At 40.9% G+C, this 17172-nt stretch overlaps 3 protein-coding genes across 5 annotated transcripts in view; 1 reads left to right on the top strand and 2 right to left on the bottom strand.

Annotated features, from left to right (window-relative positions):
• Positions 1–5086, bottom strand: part of LOC130917264 (SR-related and CTD-associated factor 4-like) — a 96005-nt gene extending 90919 nt beyond the window's left edge. For both annotated transcript variants that reach the window (XM_057838503.1, XM_057838502.1), the window contains exon 1: positions 4889–5086. In XM_057838503.1, the coding sequence (XP_057694486.1) occupies positions 4889–4918 (30 nt within the window). In that variant the 5' untranslated portion in view covers positions 4919–5086. The remainder of the gene's footprint in view (positions 1–4888) is intronic.
• Positions 5087–7840: 2754 nt separating this feature from the next.
• LOC130917687 (melanocortin-2 receptor accessory protein-like) lies at positions 7841–13529 on the top strand. The gene is made up of 3 exons (XM_057839325.1): positions 7841–8008; positions 8070–8166; positions 13475–13529. The coding sequence occupies exons 1-3, from the start codon at positions 7918–7920 to the stop codon at positions 13527–13529; spliced, it is 243 nt and encodes an 80-aa protein (XP_057695308.1). The 5' UTR covers positions 7841–7917.
• Positions 13403–17172, bottom strand: part of urb1 (URB1 ribosome biogenesis homolog) — a 105844-nt gene continuing 102074 nt past the window's right edge. The window contains exons 39-40 of one of the 2 annotated variants that reach the window (XM_057838490.1): positions 16022–16531; positions 13403–13798 (exon numbers count right to left, since the gene is read on the bottom strand). In XM_057838490.1, coding sequence (XP_057694473.1) covers positions 13632–13798; positions 16022–16531 — 677 coding nt within the window. In that variant the 3' untranslated portion in view covers positions 13403–13631. The remainder of the gene's footprint in view (positions 13799–16021; positions 16532–17172) is intronic. The other variant, XM_057838489.1, reaches the window with a different exon arrangement.

The following is a 17172-nucleotide window of genomic DNA, read 5'->3' on the forward strand; positions in this document are numbered from 1 at the left end:
CTTCCTCATGGAAGTGGATTTTCACTCAAAATCTCTCGAAACATGGCCCCATTCATTCTTTCCTTTACACGGGTCAGTCGTCCTGGTCCATTTGCAGAAAAACAGCCCCAAAATATGAAGTTTCCACCCCCATGCTTCACAGTGGGTATGGTGTTCTTTGGATGCAATTCAGTATTCTTTCTCCTCCAAACACGAGAACCTGTGTTCCTACCAAAAAGTTCTATTTTGGTTTCATCTGACCATAACATATTCTCCCAGTCCTCTTCTGGATCATCCAAATGCTCTCTAGCAAACAGCAGACGGGCCTGGACGTGTACCGGCTTTAGCAGGGGGACACATCTGGCAGTGCAGGATTTGAGTCCCTGGCGGCGCATTGTGTTACTGATAGCAGCCTTTGTCACTGTGGTCCCAACTCTCTGTAGGTCATTCACTAGGTCCCCCCGTGCGGTTCTGGGATTTTTGCTCACCGTTCTTGTTATCATTCTTGTTATCTTGTTATCATCTTCCGTAGTCTAATAATTGATCCCACAGTTGATTTCTTTACACCAAGCGTTTTACCTATTGCAGATTCAGTCTTCTCAGCCTGGTGCAGGTATACAATTTTGCCTTTTGTGTCCTTCGACAGCTCTTTGGTCTTGGCCATAGTGGAGTTTGGAGTATGACTGACTGAGAGTTGTGGACAGGTGTCTTTTATACCGATAATGAGTTGAAACAGGTGCCATTAATACAGGTAACTAGTGGAGCCTTGTTAAAACCTTGTTAGAAGAAGTTAGACCTCTTTGACAGCCAGAATTCTTGCTTGTTGGAGGGGACCAAATACTTATTTCCCACTCTAATTTGGAAATAAAATCTTTAAAAATCAAACTGTGATTTTCTGTTTTTTTTTTTTTTTTTTTCACATCCTGTCTCTGATGGTTGTGGTTTACCCATGTTGACAATTACAGGCATCTCTAATCTTTTCAAGTAGGAGAACTTGCACAATTGGTGGTTGACTGAATACTTATTTGCCCCAATGTATTTTGATCTTTGGTCACTTTCTGTTGATTTTGGGTCATTTAGAGATCACTTCCTGTTGATTTTGGGTTACTGAATAGGAAGTGACCTGGGAATGTCCCCAAAGGAATAAGAAGTTACACAAAATCAACAGGAAGTGACCTATAAATGCCCTAAAATGAACATGAAGGAATAAGAAGTTACACAAAATCAACAGGAAGTGACCTATAAATGCCCTACAATGAACATGAAGTACCCTATAAATGCCCCCAAAATTGTAAAGACTGGCTGTGAATGCTCTGTTTCAGTGCTATTGACGGCGCTAATCTATTTTTGACCCCGTTAGTCAAAATGAGTTGGACGTCTAGTGTCGTCAATGGCAGCGAATGAGCTACCATAAAAAAGTTTCAAATTAAATTTTGCTGCTCAGAGTATTCGTTAAAAGTGACATTGTGATGGTTTTGAAAGTGCATTTATTAGTGCACTTTTATTGATTTAGGTGGCAACTGTGAATATGACATAACTAAGACAGCTGAATCCACCTGCTCCCAGTTAAGAGCAACATAAGGTCAGTGTTTGTTTGATCTGTTATATATTAGGTATATTTATCGTTTTTTTTTTTTTTTTGTGGGACTATGTGTTTGAACTAATTGTTAAGAGCATTGTAAAAAAGTCGTTAGCATTTTAAAGCATTTAAGCTAGCGGAAACTTGCTATGCAAGTTAGCCAATTGTTCTTTTGTTGTACTTGGATTTTTTTTTTTTCATACCGTTTGAGGCTAAGCTCAGGAATTTTAATTTTTTCATGTTCCTAATCCGATTACTCAATTATCTGAACTAACTAGCTCATAGATTAACCAACGACTGAAATAATCGACAGCCGCAACCCGAAATGACACCTTTCTAAATCGCTATACCGATGCTTGGCAGGAGCATATCAATAACCTTTTGGGATGCAAAGTATCGCAATACTTCACTATTTTTGATATATCGTCACACCCCTATTAAATAATTCTTTTTGTAAAATACAATGAGTATTACTTCTGAAAATACTTTTTGCACGTATTATCATTTTTTGAGACTGTATATTTAAAATAAGTGTTAAATACTGCTCTGCATAAATTTGCTCCCAAAAACGTATAAATATGTTCCATTTTTAATTGTTTCAGTGTCCCAACGACGTATTTATACGTCTTTTACATTTTTTTTTTCTTCAAAAAAGACATCTCTGGGTCGTGATTCAATTTAGCTCCAAAGCACAAAGCTGAAAATCCATTTTAAAGCAATAAAACTGGCCATTGGAGGGCAGTAGCGTATTTGGCAAGACCCGCAACCATAAGCGGATTTTAAGGGAGGGGCAGGGGGGCCAGGACCCCTCTGGTGGCCGAAAAGTGTCATTCCATGTAATTGACTTTCCTATACATATATAAAAATTGTAAAGCAATAAAACTGCAACAAAAATGTATGAAACGAACGAAAAAATATATTTTTATAATAGGTCAAAATTACTTTTCGAACAGATCATGTGACAAGCTCCTTAGACGGTCATTTGTTTTGTATATAATTTTCATTTTAAAAAATAAATATTAGGGGAGGGCAATTTTATTTTTCAAATAATTTTATTCTTTGATTGAAAATATTTTTTTAATCGAAGCAACTTTTTGAGGGACTGAATGTTTGAGGCATTCAATCAAAGAAAACTTTTTCAATGAAAATTAAGTCTTCAAATGCAAAATTTTCCATCCCAAATCATTTTTCGCATGCAAAAACTTTGTCTATGATTTAAATCTTTTTTTTTTTTTTTGATTTTTCTTTTAAAAATATATTTTTTTAAGCTTATTTTTTGATTTAATGATAAAGACAAAAATGTCCTAGCCAAAATGTGGCCCAAACACAAATCAACATTACTTCAATCAAAAAAGTTGCTTCAAAAAAAAAAAAACTAAAAAAAATAAAAAAATTGCTTTCACGTGCATTTTTTGTGTTTCAAATTTATTTTTGCATTCAAATACATTTTTTTTTTTTTTGGAAGCGATTCTGAGGGGGGGTTGAAAATACATATTTTGATTGAAGCAACTTTTTTTTTCATTGAATAATAAAGACACAAACCTACCTTCATATGGCTCCGCCCAGCGGATACAATTTTTGACGGTGGTAACTACATTGGCACGACACCGGCAGGCGTACCATATTCAACAGATGACGATCTTGGCGAAAAGTATTGCCTAAGCAGCCTGATTTAGGATTCCCCTCAGGAATGATGGGAAACAAACAATGTTCGTTGTCAACTTATTATTATAAATATTCTTGTAGGTTAATTTTATTACTGACACTGCGTTTCAGGGTCATCAACATGTTGTGCCCCCCCCCTGCCACAAAAGTCAAATTCTGCCTATGCCCGCAACCCAATTCAACGGCAACGAACGGCCAAGCCGCACGGCCGGTCGCCGGCGGACGACGACCGAATGGATGCCAGGCGGCAGACGACCTAGCAGAACAACCGATAGGACGCCCGGGATGCCAGGTGCGGGACAACCGAGCAGAAAGACCGGGACCACTAGTGCAGCGGACGATACCTTCTGTGATGCTCGCGAGCAGAGCCCGCAGTTACAAAAAAAAAAAAAAAAATCATCATCTTTATGAGACAGACGGCGATGAGGGAAAAGTTTAACCGGCTGTCGCGGCCGGAACAGCGTCATCTTTCAGTTAGCTATGTGTAACTAAATTGTTACTTTGCTATCAAAAGCTCTGTTTGTATTGTTGTTTATCTTATTATATAGAAGGAAAACATCATCCAGATGTTTGGGATGTAACTAAAGCAAAAAATAGCTGAGTTTAAGTCAAAGTTATGTTTGAAATGTATGCTTTCACCAAAAGCTCAATTTCTCCGTTATTTCATCAGAAATTGGAAAATCGCTGAAACAAAGCTATTTTCTAATGCCGATTTCTAAAGAATTGACAAAGATATGAACTAACTTTTTTTCTGCTGAAAGAAGAGAGTCTAATCTTTCTTTTGGTGGGTTCCATGTTTATATAGCAATAGAACAAAATTTTCTGTGGGCCTTGCAAAATCAGTCAAAATCCAGTAAAACGGCCGGGATAATCACAATCTCAGTAAATTACTTGAACTGCGCATTAACTCACTGGCTATTTTTGACGTTGAAAGATCACTGCCAGCCTCTCACGAGCTGTAATAAATCGGACGTTTAACCCAGTCAATGGTTGCCAATGAGTAAATCCAGATTTCATTATTATGACAGTGCGTGTAAAACGTTTTTTTCCTGATTGTTTAGCACACACAGTGCGATTAAAATTCGTAACCGATGCCCAGCTCTACTTCGAATGCATTTCAAACGACATTGGTCATTGTCGTAATGCGTTAGTAGAATTTTACGTCACACAAACGCCTCTCAGTAACGTCTAAACGCTTTTGAACACAGAGCGCGACTACAATAAAACAAAACTGCGCCACATAAAGAAAACAAAACTTAAGGGTTCGGCGGAAATTGTCGCTTCGGGTTTTTGGTCGTTTTAGATTAGCTACGAATACCAATAGTGCATAAAAGTAATTGTTAAATTCAATTTGGGTAGCTACGTCCCAAAAAAAAATTTTTTTTTAATCTAAAAACAAGTTTCAAGTCAAACGCGGCCTGTTTAGCTAGCGACCTCTCGCTTAGCACTGAATGCTAAAGCTAAAGGCATCGTTAAAATGCTGGCAAGCACAAACTTTTGCCGTTATTCAAAATTACACGGTCAATTTTAAGCAACGCAACACATTAGAGAATCCATATTTCAGTTTAAATCAATCACATTTTATAAGTACGGCATCTCTCAAGACGTAACATGTATGCAGTTGTATTAGCTACCATCGCCCTTGCGGACACAAGCAGACATTACCTCCGCATTGAACGCGTTCACAGCTTCCATTCTTCTTTATTTCCTGACACCAACCCGGCTGAAAATTAGCCTTTTAATCTGTTTTTACTCGTAATCGAAAGTAAAACCAGCGTTAGTTACATAGTTTAGCCGCGAGATACGCACTAACAAGTACGTGACGTCAGACAGTTATCTGACGTCTTCTTTAGAGGTTCTTTATTTGTGGGCAACATGGCGTACAAGGGAGACAGGCGCCATCGTGAGGCTGGAGGCAAAATTTCAACGCCTTGACTGGCGTTTAACTCATTGAAAGTTCTAAAAAAAAAAAAAAAGCAGTTCTGCACTCAACACACCGTAGCGTTGTCAAATTCTCATTTACAATACTGAAACTAAGGAAACAGATAAATCAACTTCTTCTATAATGTTTTTTTTTTTTATGAATAAACATTGGCTGCCATTGACGGCGATAGATGTCCAATCAATATGGAGTGGGTGTCGTCGGCATGTACGATTATCAGGTCTTAAATTTGCTTATTTCTCAATGGGGTCTGGTTCAAGTTGAAGTTGTCTCACTGTGTTTACTTTTGACTGCCATTGACGGGGATAGACGTCCAATTCATTTGCAATGGCACTGAAGTGTTATCATATCACGCCAATTCAGTTCAAAACTAGACATGTTGTGAGAGAGCCACAGATTTTTGCTGTGGTAGATAATGATCTATTAGGTCACTTCCTGTTGATTTGGGGACATTTTGGGGAGACTCTGTTAAGATCACGTCACTTCCTGTTGATTTGCGGACATTTTGAGGACACGTCCTGTCGACATCAGGTCACTTCCTGTTGATTTAGGGACATTTGGGGGACATGTCCTGTTGATATGAGGTCACTTTCTGTCCATTTGTGGACATTTTGGGGACACTTCCTGTTGAAACAGGTCACTTCCTGTTGATTTGGGGACATTTGGGTGACACGTACTTTCGAGATCAGGTCACTTCCTGTTAATTCAGGGACATTTGGGGGACATGTCCTGTTGATATCAGGTCACTTTCTGTTCATTTGGGGACATTTTGGGGAAACATCCTGTTGAAACAGGTCACTTCCTTTCGATTTGGGGGCATTTGGGGGACACGTCCCGTCGATATCAGGTCACTTCCTGTTAATTTAGGAACATTTGGGGGACATGTCCTGTTCATATCCATTTGGGGGCCACGTCCTGTTGATATCAGGTCACGTCCTGTACATTTGGGGAGATTTGGGGGGCATGTCCTGTCGATATCAAGTCACTTCCTGTTAATTTAGGGACATTTTGGGAACATTGACTGTTGAAATCAGGTCACTTCCTGTTGATTTGGGGACATTTGTGGGACACGTCCTGTCGAAATCAGGTCACGTTCTGTTAATTTAGGGATATTTGGGGGACATGTCCTGTTGATATCCATTTGGGGGACACATCCTGTTGATATCAGGTCACGTCCTGTACATTTGGGGACATTTTTGGGGGGCACTTCCTATTGATTTGGGGACATTTAGAAGTCCCTTCCTGTTGATATCAGGTCACTTTCTGTTCATTTGGGAACATTTTGGGGACATTTACTGTTGAAATCAGGTCACTTCCTGTTGATTTGTGGACATTTGGAGGACACGTCCTGTCGATATCAGTTCATTTCCTGTTAATTTAGGGGATATTTGGGGGACATGTCCCTTTGATATCCATTTTGGGGATACATCCTGTTGATATTAGGTCACTTCTTGTTCATTTGGGCACGTTTCGGGGACACTTCCTGTTGATTTGGGGACATTTAGAGGTCTCTTCCTGTTGATTTCAGATCACAAAATGTCAAAGGGCTGTCATGGTAAATGGTCAAAAATTACAAGAACCAATCTTCTCCTGCCATTGAAAATGAATGGAAAATTTGGAGGTACATGGCTGTCAATGGCATCCCATTAGAAATGAATGGGACAGTTTTGGGCAAATTTTGGGGAACTTTTCACAACATTTATGCCCCTCACCGTCCTGGAATTTTTGATGTGTAAATTATGCGATTTGGTAAAAAAATTGTAGGAAAAGTAGCATTTTGAAAATTTTTATTATTTTTTTTTTAATTCCACGTTTACTGGTGAACAGAACATTTTGGGAGGTTTGTTCGAAAATTTCCCTGCGTTGTGCGAAAATTCCGGTCATTTTGACATTTGAACAGTGATGGTTGCTCAAATGCCATTCGACAAAAAAAAATGTTTTTTTGAATGGCATTTTTTCGCCACGCCGCACAGCCCACACCGTTTCACCGGTCAGATATAAAAATGACCAGATTTTTTTTGTGTAACGCAGGGCATTTTTCGAACAACGCCCCCAAAATTTTGTGTTCGCCCTTAAATGCATGTTTTCGAAAAAAAAAAAAATCAAAATGGATAGTCCTACAATTCTTGACCAAATCGCACATAATTTGCGCATCAAAAATTCCAGGACGGTAAGGGGCATAAAATTTATATGCAGAATTAGCCAAAAACTTACTCTTTGCCCCAAATTCGCCCAAAACTGTTCTATTAATTTCTAATAAGATACCATTGACAGGCATGTACGTCCAAATTTCCTATTCATTTTCAATGGAGGGAAAACATAGGTCCTTGTGATATTTAACCATTTACCATGAGAGTCCATTGACATTCAACTGGCGCCCAAGTAAGTCGTTGCCACTGACAGCCATGCGCCTCCATTCCATTGACGGCCATTTACTTCCAAATTTCCCACTCATTGTACATAGCAGAAAAACCTGTGTGGTTGTGATTTTTGATCAAAAACTTACCATTACAGCCCATTGACATTAAACTGGCACTGGATAGATCTGTTTATACCACAGCAAAGCTCCATTGAAATTTCCCCAGAAATGGAAGTTTCTAGTTAAAATGAAATATAAAATACATATAATCAAAAGGCAAAGTGACAGACCCCACCCATTTGGAGTCAAGGACAACTTTCTGTTAGGACAACATGACTGGTTCATTCCGTCCAAACATTTGCAAGGACAGCATCACTGGAAAATACGACGGCAATGGAGAACTCCAGCATTGTTGGATGGGAATATTATTATGGCTATGAAGATCCAGTCATTGTGGACGCCAGCAAGTTGAAATATAACAGATGTAGGTGTCGTGGTTTTGTTCCATTCTCTCTTTCGCCCTCTTAAGTCATCGCTGCTTTCAGATTCGATCGTTATTGCCTTTTGGATCACTCTGGCTGCCTTCGTGGGAGTCCTCTTCCTCACCTTGAATCTCATGTCAAACGGTGGGCGAACAGCGTGGTGAGTGACAATCACTCAGTCTAAATGTCTTATAGTATCTAGAAAATGCTTTGGGTCACGCCCTGTTCATTTTAGGATACTTACGGGTCACCTAGTGCACATTTTGTGGGATTCTAGGGTCAATTCTTGTACGTTTTGGATCATTTCCTGTTGATTTTAAGGCATTGTCAGAACACTTCCTGTTCATTAGTTACTTCCTGTTAATGTTGGGGGACTTATGGGTAATTTCCTGTTGGTTTGGGGGTACTTACAGTTCACTTCCTGTTGCCTTAGGTCACTCCCACTTGATTTTAGGTCACGTCCAGTTGGTTTTGGCGCACACACAGGTCACTTCCTGTTGATTCTGGGGCACGAACTGGTCACTTCCTGTTGATTTTGGGGCATTTACAGGTCACTTCCTGTTTCCTTTAGGTCACTTCCAGTTGATTTTGGGTCACTTCCTGTTGGTTTTGGAGCACTTACGGGTCTCTTCCTGTTGATTTTGGGACATTTACATGTCACTTCCTGTTGCCTTTAGGTCACTTCCAAGTGATTTTGGGTCACTTCCTGTTGGTTTTGGAGCACTTACGGGTCACTTCCTGTTGATTCTGGGGCACGAACTGGTCACTTCCGGTTGATTTTGGGGCATTTACATGTCACTTCCTGTTGCCTTTAGGTCACTTCCAGTTGATTTTGGGTCACTTCTTGTTGGTGTTGGAGCACTTACGGGCACTACCTGTTGATTTTGGGGCATTTAGAGGTCACTTCCTGTTGCCTCTAGGTCACTTCCAAGTGATTTTGGGTCACTTCCTGTTGGTTTTGGAGCACTTACGGGTCACTTCCTGTTGATTCTGGGGCACGAACTGGTCATTTCCTGTTGATTTTGGGGCATTTACAGGTCACTTCCTGTTTCCTTTAGGTCACTTCCAGTTGATTTTGGGTCACTTCCTGTTGGTTTTGGAGCACTTACGAGTCTCTTCCTGTTGATTCTGGGGCATTTAGAGGTCACTTCCTGTTGCCTTTAGGTCACTTCCAAGTGATTTTGGGTCACTTCCTGTTGGTTTTGGAGCACTTACGGGTCACTTCCTGTTGATTCTGGGGCACGAACTGGTCACTTCCTGTTGATTTTGGGGCATTTACAGGTCACTTCCTGTTTCCTTTAGGTCACTTCCAGTTGATTTTGGGTTATTTCCTGTTGGTTTTGGAGAACTTATGGCTCACTTCCAGTTGATTTTGAAGCACTTACGGGTCACTTCCTGTTGATTTTGGAGCAATTACGGGTCGCTTCCTGTTGATTTAGGGCCATTTACAGGTCACTTCCTGTAGATTTTGAAGCACTTACGGTTCACTTCCTGTTGATTTTGGGGGACTTATGGGTCACTTCCTGTTGACTTTAGGTCACTTCCAGTTATTTTGGGTCACTTCCTGTTGGTTTTGGAGCAATTATGGGTCGCTTCCTGTTGTTTTTGGGGGACTTATGGGTAACTTCCTGTTTATTTTGGGGCACTTATAGGCCACTTCCAGTTGATTTTGGGTCACTTTCTGTTGGTTTTCGAACACTTACGGGTCACTTCCTGTTGATTTTGGGGGACTTATGGGTCACTTCCTGTTGATTTTGGGGCACTTACATGTCACTTCCTGTTGCCTTTAGGTCACTTCCAGTTGATTTTGGGTCACTTCCTGTTGGTTTTGGAGCACTTACGGGTCACTTCCTGTTGATTTTGGGGACTTCGGGGTCACTTCCTGACATTTTGGATCATTTTTTGTTGATTTTAGGGCATTTTAAGGTCGCTTCCTGTTAATTGATCACTTCCCGTTGATTTTGGGGGGGGGAGTTTATGGGCCACCCGGCCATGCCCTGTTGATTTTGGGGCACTTACAAAGTTTTACAGGTCACTTCCTGTTGCCTTTAGGTCACTTTATGTTGATTTTGGGGGACACATTTTTTTCAGGGTGTGCTCTGAGACAAATTGCTAACCATTGTGCTACAAATTGTGCTAACCAATCAGCCACCGTGCCGCTTACATTTGACCAATTCCTGTTAATTTCTAACCCCTTCAGGTCAAAATATGATTGGGGGGGAATTTCTGGTTCACTTTGTATAGGCAAAATTTGATCTTGGTGAATTTCTGGGTTACTTCCTGTGAGTTTTGGGGCACTTTCTGATGATTTTGAGTATTCCCAGGCCACTTCCTCTACATTTTGGGTCACTTACTATTTATTTTGTCACCTTTAATTAAATCAAAATTTGATTTTGGGGCCTTTCTGGGTCACTTCATGTTGATTCTGGATCACTTTCTGATGATTTTTGCACATTTTGTCACTTCATGTTCATGTGGTTGTTCATTTAGTCTTCCCAGTCAAAACGACCTTGGGGCATTTTTGGGTCACTTCCTGTTAATTTCTAACCCCTTCAGGTCAAATTTTGATTTGGGGGAGATTTCTGGTTCACTTCGTATTGGTGTTGGGTCACTTTCAGATGATTATTGGGGCATTCCCGGGTCACTTCCTGTTGATTTTGTTGTTCATTTGCTCTTCTCTGTCAAAACTGGATCTTGGGGCATTTTTGGGTCACTTCCTGTAAATTTTGAGTCACTTCCTGTTAATTTCTAACCCATTCAGGTTAAAATTTGATTTGGGAGAGATTTCTGGTTCACTTCGTATTGGTGTTGGGTCACTTTCAGATGATCATTGGGGCATTCCCGGGTCACTTCCTGTTGATTTTGTTGTTCATTTGCTCTTCTCAGTCAAAACTGGATCTTGGGGCATTTTTGGGTCACTTCCTGTTAATTTCTAACCTCTTCAGGTCAAAATTTGATTGGGGGGTATCTCTGGTTCATTTCCTGTTGCTTTTGGGTCACTTTCGGATGATTATTGGGGCATCCCCGGGTCACTTCCTGTTGATTTTGTTGTTCATTTGCTCTTCCCAGTCGAAACGATCTTGAGGTATTTTTGGGTCACTTCCTCTTAGTTTTGGGGCACTTATTGGTCACTTTCTGATGATTTTGAGCATTCCCAGGCCACGTTCTGTACATTTTGGTCACTTCCTGTTTATTTTGGGTCACTTTTGGATGATTATTGGGGCATTCCCGGATCACTTCCTGTTCATTTCGTTGTTCACTTGCTCCTCCCAGTCAAAATTGGATCTTGGTGTATTTTTGGGTCACTGCCAGTTAGTTTTGGGGTACTTATGGGTCACTTTCTGATGATTTTGAGTATGCCCAGGCCACTTACTTTACATTTTGGGTCACTTACTATGTATTTAATCAAATCAAAATTTAATTTGGGGGCATTTCTGGGTCACTTAATGTTGATTCTGGATCACTTTCTGATGATTTTTGCACATACCCGGGTCACTTCATGTTAACGTGGTTGTTCATTTAGTCTTCCCAGTCAAAACTGGATCTTGGAGTATTTTTGGGTCACTTCCTGTTAGTTTTGGGCCACTTATGGGTCGTCACTTTCTGATTTTGAGAGTTCCTAGGCCACTTCCTCTACATTTTGGTCATTTCCTGTTTATTTTGGGTCACTTTCGGATGATTATTGGGGGATTCCTTGGTAACTTACTGTTAATTTCGTTGTTCAATTGCTTCTCTTGGTCAAAATTGGATCTTGGTGTATTACTGGGTCACTGCCTGTTAGTTTTGGGGCACTTATGGGTCACTTTCTGATGATTTTGAGCATTCCCAGGCCACTTCCTCTAAATTTTGGGTCACTTACTATTTATTTTGTCACCGTTAATCAAATCAAAATTTGATTTTGGGGCCTTTCTGGGTCACTTCATGTTGATTCTGGGTCACTTTTTGATGATTTTTGCACATTTTGTCACTTCATGTTAATGTGGTAGTTCATTTAGTCTTCCCAGTCAAAACTGGACTCTTGGGGCATTTTTGGGTCACTTTCTGTACATTTTGGGTCACTTCCTGTTAATTTCTAAACCCTCAGGTCAAAATTTGATTGGGGGTAGGCATGTGCCGGTATGAGATTTTGACGGTACGATAACCGTGAGCAAAAATACCGCGGTTTCACGGTATTGCAATTATAGCTCCAAAATGTGTTATTTTGAGATGTATGGGTTAAAAAAAAAAAAAAAAAAAAAATTCCATTGAACAGGATTTTTTTTTTCAGAACATAGTTGCAAATTGGGATATGAATGTATTGTTAAAATAAATAAATTATCAATAAAAAAAAACCAAATATTTTAAATAAAATTAAAATATAACGTAGGCTATACCCACAGTTTAGAGCAAGAACAAAATAATTTCTATTAAAAAAGTAAAAACTCTTCTTAATAAAATTTTGAAAAATTTATACTGCACTATTTTTTTTGAGGATTGAAAAGCTCAAGTGAAGTTTCGCCATTTTCAGCCACGGTGTCAACTCTAGTCTACATGATGTAAAGAATTCAAAAGTTAATAAGTTAGTTAAACATGTATAAGTTAGTTAAAATGTAAATATTGTTGTGGAAAGGTTTCATCTTAAAAAAAAAAAAAAAAAAAAATCATTGGGAGTGAGACCTCTCCTTGATCAAGCGAACGTGGATTTGTGCTTAGGGCAAGATCATCTTTCCTCAGCTATGCCTTTTTTCCCCTTCATTCAAGTGAATCAAGCTTGTTTTCTCACTCTGCGGCTGTAACACTCGAAGTTGCTCTCCCAGCTAAGCCTAGGCTAACATTCGTCTTTTATAAGCTTTTAGTTCGTTTGTATATCGAATTTCAAAGGAAAATGTGTGTTTTGTTTTTGGCGAACTTTTTTCATAGAGCTAATCTGTTTAGCTACTCACACATGGAAAAATACAATTGTACGTTTTAAATGTATTCATTTTGTATATTCCACTTACCACGATTTGAGAGCTCAATAAATTGAAGAAAAGAACGCCTTAAGTTTGGATTATTTGTTTAGGGTTCGCTGGCTGTTTAGCCGATAGCCACTTTCACACACAGCAACAAACGGGAGGGGGTGAGCGCTGCCGCGCCACGCCACTTCTGGCTGCATGTTTGACACATGAAATATGGCGAATACCGTACTACGGTCTGACGGAAAATTTTAGTGGTTTTGAAACCGCGACGTTTTCACACCACGGTAAACCGTGAAACCGGTAACTGGCACATGTCTAATTGGGGGTATTTCTGGTTCACTTCCTGTTGGTTTTGGGTCACATTAAGATAAATTTGGGGTCATTCCCGAGTCACTTCCTGTTGATTTTTTTAAATTCACAGCACAAAGATAAGTTTGACACCCCTTTTGTGATTTCACCTGCAAAAACTATCACCCAGTCAATCATGATGAAAGATCAATATACAGACTCATCCCTTTTCAATCATTGCAGGAGACGCAGTCAAAGAAGAAGTCAAAGGAGGCACACGTCATCCTCTTTATTATGAGCAGTCATCCATGATTACTACAAATAAAAAGCCTTTTGAATTTTCTTTTCCGCCACCAAAATCTCACTCTTTACACAAATTGAACAAGACGCTACATCGCCTTCACGTCTCGGTGGCTAAAATGTCCCGACAGACGGCTCGGACGGCCGAAGGGTGACCTTTCCGCCCGGTTGCGGTCACCGTGGCGATGTGCGACAGGAAGAGTTGTGGCGAATGGGCTCCGCTCCACACCTCGTGGATGTACAAAGACAACAGAGACAGGCCTGCATCTAAAACAAAAAGAAAAAACAAACATACAGAAAGTTCATTTTCTGGGTTTCCCACAGCGCTTTATAGGCCTGGCGGGCCAGCATGTTAAAACAGTTACAAAAGAGTACTGTATATTTATATGAGGCTTTGCTATAGCAAAGGCGTAATTTTTTTTTTTTTTTTTTTGGAGTGGCGTTTCTTCAGCGCCACAGCCCGATTGGCACCGTTCAAGTACAACACGAGCGGAATTTTCAAGTGACGCAGACTTTTTCGAACGGCCCCGAAATTTTTTTCTTTCGCCCGTTAACGCCCATTTTCTGTTTTTTGTTGTTGTTGTCTTTTTCAATATGCTACTTGTCCTATAATTTTTGACCAAATCATATAATTTGGACATCAAAAATTCTAGGATCGTGAGGGGCATCAAGATTGAATACAGAATTTGGAGAGAAAAAAAATGACCGTTCCGCTGAAATTTGCCAAAGACTGTCCCATTCCTTTCTAATGGGATGCCAATGGCAGCCATGTAAGTCCAAATTTCCTATGTCATTTACTTTGCATTGACGCCCAAGTACACAGATGCTGTTGACAGCCTTGTATGTCAATTCTATTGCCAATGGCAATGTATTTGGACGCACATTAAGTCGACGCCATTGACGGCCATGGACGTCCAAATTTCCCATTCATTTCCAATGACATTTACTTTGGTTAATGCCATTGATAGCCATGTATGTTGATTCGATTGATCCCCATGTACTTGGATTCCATTGGGGCATATGTACTGTAAGTCGATGCCATTGACGGCCATGGACGGCCAAATTTCCCATTGCATTTCAATGGCAAAAAAAACAATGTCCTCAAATCAACAGGAAATGACCAGATATCAATAGGACGCGTCCCCCAAATGTCCCTGATTCCATTGACGCATATGGAAGTTGATGCCTTTGACAGCCACGGACGTCCAAATTTTCCATTCATTTCCAACGGCATTTTCTTTGGTGAATGCCACTGAGACGGCCATGTATGTCGATTCTATTGATTGGGGCATATGTACTGTAAGTCGATGCCATTGACGGCCATGGACGGCCAAATTTCCCATTGCATTTCAATGGCAAAAAAACAATGTCCTCAAATCAACAGGAAATGACCAGATATCAATAGGACGTGTCCCCCAAAAGTTGGCAGCTTCCACCCTCCTGCTTCAAATGGATTGGACGTCTACGAGTGAGACGCATTTTAATTAATGTCAGAAGCATGAAAAGACCTTTCATTGCCACTACTAGCATGGCTTAGGGGCGGCCATGTTGGTAGGGGCAACATTCCCATCAAAATCAATGCATTGACATTCAAGCTCGAGGCAAAACTAGGTTATTTCTCAACCAAAGAACATTTTCAAAACGTCAAAGCATCTCTCAGTCGGTACTAGACATCCAATCCGTTTGAAGGGAGACGGTTGGCAGCTTCCACCCTCCTGCTTCAAATGGATTGGATGTCTACGAGCGAGACGCATTTTAATTGATGTCAGAAGCATGAAAAGACCTTTCATTGCCACGACTAGCATGGCTTAGGGGCGGCCATGTTGGTAGGGGCAACATTCCCATCAATATCAATGCATTGACATTCAAGCTCAAGTCAAAACTAGCTTCATTCTCAACCAAAGATCAGTTTAAAATATCAAAGCATCTCTTATTTAGGCAGGTGCTAGATGTCCAAACCATTTAAAGTGGGAAGGTTGGCAGCTGCCACCCTCCCGCTTCAAATGGATTGGACGTCTACTAGTGAGACACATTTTAATGGATGGTAGAAGCATGAAAAGACCTTTCATCACCCTGACTAGCATGGCCTAGGGGCGGCCATGTTGGTAGGGGCAACATTCCTATCAAAATCAATGGAATGACATTCAAGCTCAAGTCACAACTAGCTTATTTCTCAACCAAAGATCATTTTCAAAATGTCAAAGCATCTCTCACTCAGGTACTGGACATCCAATCCATTTGAAGGGGGAAGGTTGGCAGGTGCCACCCTGCCGCTTCAAATGGATTGGACGTCTACGAGTGAGATGCATTTTAATTGATGTCAGAACCATGAAAAGACATTTCATCGCCCCTACTAGCATGGCTTAAGGTCGGCCATGTTGGTAGGGGCAACACTCCCATCAAAATCAATGCATTGACCTTAAAGCTAAGACATAACTATTTTTCAACCAAAGATAGACGTCCAATTCACAGCTGCCCGTGTCGTCTTACCGCATCTGGACGCCTCTCGGTCGTTTCCCGGACGGCAAGCGGAAACGACCGCCCGGTGAATCTCGGGGAGATGTCCTCGCCTCTCCAGCAAGCGTGTCATGATGTCCGTGAACTGGCGGAAAGTTCCTCCTCTGGCCCCGCGGCAGGCCAGGTTGTAGAGCCGAAGCGCGTCCGCTTTTACCCCGGGATCTTCGAAAAGCGCATCCGTCAACTCTCCGTGTGCCATCACGCTTTCTTCGAACCAGCGCAAGAAGGTTCTGGTGCGTTCTTCCTGGTACGAGTCCTCCAGAAGCCATCCGAGGGACCGCTTGACGAGAAGGTGGGCTGTTTCCGCGGCTAACGGAGCGGGAACATCCGCGGGAACTGTCTCGGGTCGCCAGTGCCACAAGATGTCGGCGAGAGATGACCGACACTCGTTTAGGAGCTGCTGCTGACTTTCTTCCCCGTCTTCTGAGAGTTTTTCCTTTCTTGCGCCGGATTTACTTTGCGTTCTGTCCTTCACGGAACCACCTAGATTAGAGACAAAACGTGGTAAGAATGAACAGTCGTGTGTGACCCACAAAGTTTTAATTCCAAGAAAACTCAATCAAGAGTAGCTCAACTGTTAACTGTTAACACCTAGGACACTTCCAGTTGATTTCGTGGGTACTTCCTGTTGATGTCGGGTCACTTCCTGTTTATTTGGCGCCATTTTGGGGTCACTATCAGTTGATATCGGATCGATATCAGCTCACTTCCTGTTGATTTGGGGAAATTCTGCGATCATTTCTTCTTGATATGAGGTGATTTCCTGTCTATTTAGGGGCATTTCTGGATCACCTTCTGTTGACATTAGGGACACTTCCCATTTACAGTGGGGCAAATAAGTATTTAGTCAACCACCAATTGTGCAAGTTCTCCTACTTGAAAAGATTAGAGAGGCCTGTAATTGTCAACATGGGTAAACCTCAACCATGAGAGACAGAATGTGGAAAAAAAAACAGAAAATCACATTGTTTGATTTTTAAAGAATTTATTTCCAAATTAGAGGGGAAAATAAGTATTTGGTCACCTACAAACAAGCCAGATTTCTGGCTGTCAAAGAAGTCTAACTTCTTCTAACGAGGTCTAACGAGGCTCCACCTCTTGCCTGTATTAATGGCACCTGTTTT

The sequence above is a fragment of the Corythoichthys intestinalis genome, chromosome 6 (assembly GCF_030265065.1).
Source record: "Corythoichthys intestinalis isolate RoL2023-P3 chromosome 6, ASM3026506v1, whole genome shotgun sequence".
NCBI classification, from domain to species: domain Eukaryota; kingdom Metazoa; phylum Chordata; class Actinopteri; order Syngnathiformes; family Syngnathidae; genus Corythoichthys; species Corythoichthys intestinalis.